Below are 7870 nucleotides of genomic sequence, written 5' to 3'. Positions count from 1 at the left end.
CATCTCGATTTCACTTTGCAAATATAGTGTGTGTATATATATATATATATATATGAATGAATGAAGTGGAATATACATTCATTTCATGCTGCATAGTAATTTCATTACAAAACTCAAACAATATGTCATCTTTACTATTTCAGACACATTGTCGTCGTGATATCATTTCAACATTGACTCCAGTGTGGGATAATCACTCAGTTATGGTATGTATAAGTTTTTTTGTTTGTTTTGTTTTGTTATATAACTAAACTTTACTAATTTCTTTGCAAAAGTATTGATGTTTTCTCTCTCTTTTTTGACTTTTAGGTATGAAAGCTACATGTAAATGTTTATAGGAAACGTGCTAATCTACATAAAGTGTTCAGCAGCAAAGGAGGTGTTTCTACAAGATATCAGACATTATGTCAGTTGCAGATTGTCAGGGAACTGTTGTGTGTCTGTCATGTGTTCCTGCCCCTTGTGCCCATATTTGGTTTGTTTCCTGTCATATCATTAGTTTAATTCTTGTCCAGCCTTGTTTGTCTCATTAGCTATGATTTACCGGTGTATATTAGTCCTGTCTGTTTAGTTAGATTTTGTCTGGTCTACTCGTTATCCCCGGTGTTTGATGTCTGTGTCTAGCTCTGCCTTGTCTTGCCCTGCCTTGATGTCCCCAGTAAAGTATGTTATTTGAGTTTACATCCTCGTCTGCGTGTTCCTGGTTCCTCCCTCGTGTGTGCACCGTGACAGAAGACCAGACCTAAACAGTTAGCGGCGCCCCTTCACCTTGTTTTGTTTTCCGTTTTTGAAAAGTTTTTTGTTTGTTCCTGTTTTGTTTGTCCCTCGCGGCATGGAAGTCGCCACTCGACATCCCGCTTTAGCCCACTGCAAGTCGGCGTGGGAGTTCGGCAGGATTACCGCGAGTGCCGCGAGTCCGCTGGCCGCGAGCCCTGCAGTCTGCCGTTCGCGGGAGAAGTTCGCCGTTGTCCGCGGCTCATCCTACCCGCCGATCGCAGGAGATATCCGCCGCCGTCCGCGGCTCCCAACCTCGCCGCTCACACCGAGCCCGCCGTTCGCGGGAGTTCACGCCGCCGTCCGCGGCACACCGAGCCCGCCGTTCGCGGGAGTTTACGCCGCTACCCGCGGCTCACCGACCCCGCCGTTCGCGGGAGATCACGCCGCTACCTGCGGTTCACCCAAGTCCGCCGTCCGTGGGGAAAGCCAACCCACCGTCGGCGGCTTCACCGAGCCCGCCGTTCGCGGGAGATCAACGCTGCCGTCCGCGGGGAAAGCCAACCCGCCGTCGGCGGCTCCCCCTGTTCACGCCGCCGTCCGCGGCTCCCCTGTGCACGCCGCCGGTCCGCCTCTGACTCAATGCCCGCCGGTCCGCCTCTGACTCAATGCCCGCCGGTCCGCCGCTGACTCAAGCCCACCGGATTGCCGCTGACTCAAGCCCACCGGATTGCCGCTGACTCAAGCCTGCCGGTCGCCGATACCCTCTCCGTGGATCAAGTCCACATGTCACGGCCAGGAGAGCCGTGTTTGTGTTCGTTGTGCCCACAGGAACATTTTAAACACCTTGTCATGCCATGTCTTGTCTTGTCCATGGAGACTCGTCTGGGGCAGGCGGCTCCTTGAGTTGTGGCCATGGAGGCCAGTCGCAGCCGCTTGCCCCCCCTGTCGCAGAAGTGGAGGAGGTCGCTGAGGGACCCTGTGAGGGCCCCTGACTCCTCGTCATGCCCAGAGGAAGCCTCAGCTTCCTAGCCAGCCCAGGAGGGCTTCTGGTTCCTGTGGGATGTCCTGTCGTGTCTGTCTGACCCTGGAGGGTTTCTGTCGTGTCTTGTACTGTTTTGTCTGTCTTGCCCCGGAGGGCTCCTGATACCCCCTGGATTCCCCATGGAAATTTTGGGGGGGGGTAGTAGAGCTCTGGGTGGAGTGGGTGGGCCGAAGAAGGATGCCATGGCCACAGTTACCACCTGCCATGGCCTCCTGAGCTCCCTGCTCCGCCATGGGTCCTGTCTGTCTGTTCCGCTCTGGAGGTCCCCGTCCTGTGGTCCGTGTCTGTCCTGAGAGGCCTCCAGAGCGCCCACCCCCCCTCCCTGATGGAACTGTTAAGGCTCGGGACGAGCCTTTCGGGAGGGGGGAGTTATGTCAGGGAACTGTTGTGTGTCTGTCATGTGTTCCTGCCCCTTGTGCCCATATTTGGTTTGTTTCCTGTCATATCATTAGTTTAATTCTTGTCCAGCCTTGTTTGTCTCATTAGCTATGATTTACCGGTGTATATTAGTCCTGTCTGTTTAGTTAGATTTTGTCTGGTCTACTCGTTATCCCCGGTGTTTGATGTCTGTGTCTTGCTCTGCCTTGTCTTGCCCTGCCTTGATGTCCCCAGTAAAGTATGTTATTTGAGTTTACATCCTCGTCTGCGTGTTCCTGGTTCCTCCCTCGTGTGTGCACCGTGACACAGATAAGGTGTGGTAAAGTGCATTTCATTTCTTTAGAACTAATTATAATGATTGAACTTATCAGTTTTTATTATTGTGCCATTTTTAATATATATGTTTTTAATGTTGTCATAATTTCAGTGTGGTGACACATCAAACGAGTGTGTGTGTGTGTGTGTACCTCAATGAGGACATGACAATAGTCAAAGAATTCCAGGTTAGTGTATATATACTTTTTTGTATGGACCTAAACATACATTGCCAGACTGTATTGTATTGTCAATATTTCAGTGAAACTGAACAATGTGTTGTTGTGGTTGTTGTTGTTTTTTTTTTTTTTTTATGCCTTAGGACTGCAACCCTGAATTCACTCTGAGTTCACTCTGGATGAGCCAGATGTTGGAGTTTTGATCGATAGTGTGAAGCTGCTACAACACTTGGACACACAACTATTTCTTTTGGATTAGTAATGCTGTTCGGACTGATCTACGCTCTCAACTTAATCTACCCTCAGAGTCTCAAATTCACGTTTGAATTCTTCCAGAAAGTACTGATAAATTTGGATGGCAGCGAGCTTTCCTCAAAGGTTCAAGCACTTAAAATGTAAATGTTTCAGTCAATAGGACGTTTCCAACAACTGGAGGGATATTGAAAACTTTTAAGCTTCAAGACATGACAAGGATACCCTAAAAGAGATTCTACAAACTGATGACACTAACTCCAGCATTGAAGAGACTGCACCTAAAGCACCTATCTGTTTCCTCTAGCTGTAATACTTTTGATATGGGAGATGTTAGCCCTAGTGCTACTGACTCAGACGAGGAAGTCAACTTATCTGATGACTTGTTTTCCAGCAGCGCTGAGACTGTCTTACTTGTGTATCCCGAGTCAAGAACCAGTTCTTGGCCTCAGGCTTTTGTTATTCCTTGTTTTTAATGTTTTGATGAAATTCAACTTCACTGAACTGAATGCTAATTATTGCACAATCAAAACTAAGATCTGACATTCAAGACTATCTTTAGGTATGCAACAAATCACACCGCAATGATTAGGACACTTTTTGGTGACCTAAATGTTGAAATGTAAAAAAAATAAAAATAATATATATATATATATATATATATTTTATTTTTTTTAAGTGTAGAAGTGTTTAAACTGTCATCACTAGTTATATGTAACCATTCCAAAGAGGCACAAAATCACTTTCAGTGACTTTTTCATTAACTGTTCCCATCTGGTGGAATGCCCAACTCAATCCGAGCAGCTGAATCCTTACCCATCTTCAAGAAACGGCTAAAAACATCTCTTCCATCTTTATCTAGCACTCTCTATTCTAATTTTATTTTATCTATCCGTCTTCTTTTTATTTAAAAAACACACACATTTGACCCTCTATCAATTGCATATTTATTCTGTAACTGATAGCTTTTCTTGTAAAACTAACACTAGCTTTCTTTTTCTATTCTATCTTGTTTCTTTAAAAAAAACAAAAAAACACTAGGTTTCTTTTTTCTATATTCTATCTACTAGTTTTCTTCATATAAAAAAAAAAAAAAAAAAAAAAACACCTTTCTACGTGTACTGCGTTAGGATAATCAAGACTTGTCATAGCACTTGCATGTTGTTGCTGTTTTGTTGGTTTTGATTGCTTCTAATGTTCTCATTTGTAAGTCGCTTTGGAAAAAAGTGTCTGCTAAATGTAAATGTAAACGTGAAGTAAAATATAATAGTTGCTTTCTTTTTTTGTACCCCCCCCCCCCCCCCCCCCCCTACTATTGTTTAATAGTTCTAACAAATAATTAGGAAGGGCAGGGACCATTTACATTTGTGTTTCACATTAGGTCAGGAGAAAGTACAAATTGTTTACTATACAATGATATAACAAAGTTACTTAGAAAATGTGTAAATGTTTGATGTTAAAGCAATTAATGGAGCAATTGCAACACAATAAATGTTTGAAAATGTAACGTTTTTGACCATTTATTTAATAGAATTTAGAAAATCTAAGGTAATTATATAAAGCAAGTAACAATAAGTTATTGGAAAAGAGTAACGTTTATGTATTCCACAAGCTTAAAGATTGTATAACATTTATTTAATTCATTCATGTCAACTGAAAATGACAGGGTTAAGTTGAAATAAATGTTAACTTTTACGTTGGATTTATGTAATTAAATTGGATGGAAAAGTGACGTAATTGAAATGCATAAGTTTTTAAGTTTTGGGGTTAAATATTTTTTTGAGTGTATGTGTAATGAATCTATATAATATATGGGTTTCACTTTCTGAAATGAGTGACAAAAAATATTTACCTTTTTCATGATATGCAATTTTTTTAAGATGTACCAGTATTTGTAATGCAGACACAGAACCAAACATAAGTATTCAAAACAGTCTTTTTATTTAGACACATTTTAAGATTTACAATCAGAAAACTGGGCAGCATGAAAAAAGTTGCATCATTTGAAAGGACAATGTCATGTGCATTATGATATTTAATATGCGTATGATGTTTAAGATCATGCGTATGATGTTAAAGTTTATGGGAAAAGTATTTTAATTATATGTGTACTGTTACTGTCGGACAAAATTAGTTTAATTTTTAGCCCATCTTGTCATAGACCTCTAGCTTAATAATAGCCTTGCCCACAGTAGACATGGTGGCCCTTAAGTCTATTTTCTTTCCTTTGTGGATGATTCCAGTTCCCCCCGTGTCTGCACGGATGAACTGGCTGAAGTCCTTCCCCTCATACATGTGCTTGTACAGGGCCTTGTCACATCCACGGCTGCTCTCAAACAACCCGATGCCCATCACGTTCTTGTAGAGGTGGTAGTCAAAGGGGATAGAGAACAGAACGGCCATACGCTCTGTGCACATACGGTTCTGCATGTGGAAGACGTCATAGGTCAAGATGCCCACAGCCCCGGTGGAAGTGTTGTCATCCTTAGTGAATGAGCAAACCTCGGTCTTGGCGGTGCGGATGGTGGGTTGGGGTGGATGGTTACTGAACCCACTGGACATATAGACTCTGAGAGAAGTTTATAGGCAGTGTTGGGGAAAGTTACTTTTAAAAGTAATGCATTACAATATTGCGTTACTCCCTAAAAAAGTAACTAATTGCGTTACTTAGCTACTTTTTATGGAAAGTAATGCGTTACGTTACTTTTGCGTTACTTTTTAAATATGATCAGGGCTTGATTGTTTTTAATACAAGAAATTACATGAATACAAATGTAAAAGCCCTGTATCTTGTGAAGGAAAAGTAAATTCACGTCTGTAAAGTAAAACTCAGGATAAGAAGGTTTAACACTCTTCGGCAATAAAAAATAATGAAGCACAATTGTAGGTTTATCTAAAGTCATTTTTGCTTATTAGTATGGTTGAACTGGATCATAAAAGGTCAGCAGCAAAGACATTGGTTAATAAAATGGGATTAGATACATTTGTGCTGTTTAACATATTTAATTATTGCAGGTTTGCGTCATATTCTGAGTTTGCATTTCACTGTTTTAATTCATTTTGATGAATACTAAATCTGTTTTTTGCGAGTGGGATGAATTCATGCACATTCACATTTAGATCTATAGTAACAGCATGCTCACACATCGTACTGTCAGTCAATAAATGGGGAAAAAGTAACTGGCGTTACTTTTTTGAAAAAGTAACTCAGATATTTTCTTGTAAATTAAAAAGTAATGCGTTACTTTACTAGTTACTTGAAAAAAGTAATATTATTACGTAACTCGCGTTACTTGTAATGCGTTACCCCCAACACTGTTTATATGTGACATTGGTCAATAATATTGTAAAGATACGTACAATTACAATAAATAACATTGAGTAAAAAAAAGGAATTTGCCCCAAAGTTGTGATCAGTAAGTCATAGTAACTTGTTTTTTTCATGACTTTTCTTTACTTTTTTCATAACTCATCAAAATAATTTGACCAATTTTAACTTCATTTTTTAAGTTATACGTGTTAAGTAGATTCTTTTTTTGCAGTATACAGTTGAGTGTACAGTGTACAAGTCACTACTCTTCATTTTTAACTGCATTTTTAAAGAGTTTTATCACTCACTAAACAGATATTGCCAGTAACTTCATTTAAATAATTGTAAATGTAAAATATTTTCACATGCTAAGGCCTGATTTTCTCCTTACTTTGGATTTATAAGGCAGTAAGCGTTGCTAACATTGGTGATCTCCACTGTACAGTTTCTGTTAGTGTTTATAGTTGCTGACACGGCTTCTGCGTTCTGCATGTTGGCACTGCTTCTGTGGGGGTTATGAAAGAGGACAAATATTTTAAGAAAAGGCTGGAAAAAGTATTTTGAAAACAAAATTGCTTTCAGCAAAGTACTAAAGGGACAGTGCATATAAAAAATATGTATATATGCCGTTTTTCTCCATACAATGAAAGTGGACGAATACCAGCTGACGTCACTGTTCACTTACATTGTAGTTAAAAAATGCAACTTGGATATTCTGCTACATAATTATTCTTTTAAAGCAAATGGATTGTATAGCAACCCCTACAGCATTCTAATCAAATACATTTAAATGACATGCAGCTCAACATTTACACACAAATCAAGGCAAAGACTAATCTGTCTTCTTGTCAGAAACTAGCCAGTAAATGTGACAGCAGGTTGACAGATGAGTGTTTCCTACAGTTTTAGCACAGGCGCTAAAAGATCTCTAATAACAGGCCTGACAGCACTGCAGAATATGGAAAGCCACTTGCGGGCTCCATATGGCTCAGAGAACTAAAAACTTTTTTACCTTTTGTTTTTACACCATATGCATGCATGGAACTGGTTAAGAAGTACCTGACAGTTACCTGCTAGTAAGAGAGGTTGCTGCTGCTGAGAGAATTGAGGGTTTGCTGCTCCTCTGTTTCAGTGTAGATGAACAAAGTGGTGGGTGAATGACAGCAACACTAGTAGACACACAAACACCTGCTTGACAAACACAGGCGTGTCCCCTTCTTTCCCCTGCATTGCTGACAACGGCAGAAACATTTGTGGGAGAGTTTGATGGGAGTTGACGCAGTTAGACTGACTAACTGCTTGCAAAATCTTATCAAAGCACCATTTACAGAATTCATGGGCACACAGCCAATACAAATGCCCAGAAAACTACATCATGACAAGAGCCATCTTGTAATGAAAACAAAAAAATGACTGACTAATTCTGCAACAATTCATATTTTAGTAGATAGATTATGGACTAAATGCTAACAAAAACATGACATAATGAAATACCTTGTTGGTTTCAGTGCAAATATGGAACTTAAAATTAATGATGAAAAGTACCAATTCCACCAACGCCCAAAACCTTTGTGAAGGGTGATACAGAATGATAGAAGGCTTAAAAACAGGGTGCAAGGACAATGAGAGTTTACAGTGCACTTGTGTAATATTTAATTACAGTACATATTATCAAAA

At 40.3% G+C, this 7870-nt stretch overlaps 1 protein-coding gene across 1 annotated transcript; it reads right to left on the bottom strand.

Annotated features, from left to right (window-relative positions):
• Positions 1–4802: 4802 nt before the first annotated feature.
• LOC306854148 (DELTA-actitoxin-Afr1c-like) lies at positions 4803–7512 on the bottom strand. Its single transcript, XM_079391970.1, has 3 exons — positions 7264–7512; positions 6585–6698; positions 4803–5452 (listed from the first exon to the last, which is right to left on the bottom strand). The coding sequence occupies exons 2-3, from the start codon at positions 6683–6685 to the stop codon at positions 5026–5028; spliced, it is 528 nt and encodes a 175-aa protein (XP_079248096.1). The 5' UTR covers positions 6686–6698; positions 7264–7512; the 3' UTR covers positions 4803–5025.
• Between the last annotated feature and the right edge of the window lie 358 nt (positions 7513–7870).

The sequence above is a fragment of the Barbus barbus genome (assembly GCF_936440315.1).
Source record: "Barbus barbus genome assembly, chromosome: 3".
Taxonomy (NCBI): domain Eukaryota; kingdom Metazoa; phylum Chordata; class Actinopteri; order Cypriniformes; family Cyprinidae; genus Barbus; species Barbus barbus.
Note: the sequence above shows the minus strand (reverse complement) of the source record. Positions and strands in the feature narration are given on the sequence as shown.

What these genes read in the sequence shown, in the direction of transcription:
- LOC306854148 (XM_079391970.1), bottom strand. Translation starts at nt 6,685, where the DNA reads ATGCAGAACGCAGAAGCCGTGTCAGCAACTATAAACACTAACAGAAAC. An exon ending in TACTGCCTTATAAATCCAAA is followed by an intron (nt 5,453 to 6,584) that starts GTAAGGAGAAAA and finishes AACTTCTCTCAG; the next exon opens with AGTCTATATGTCCAGTGGGT.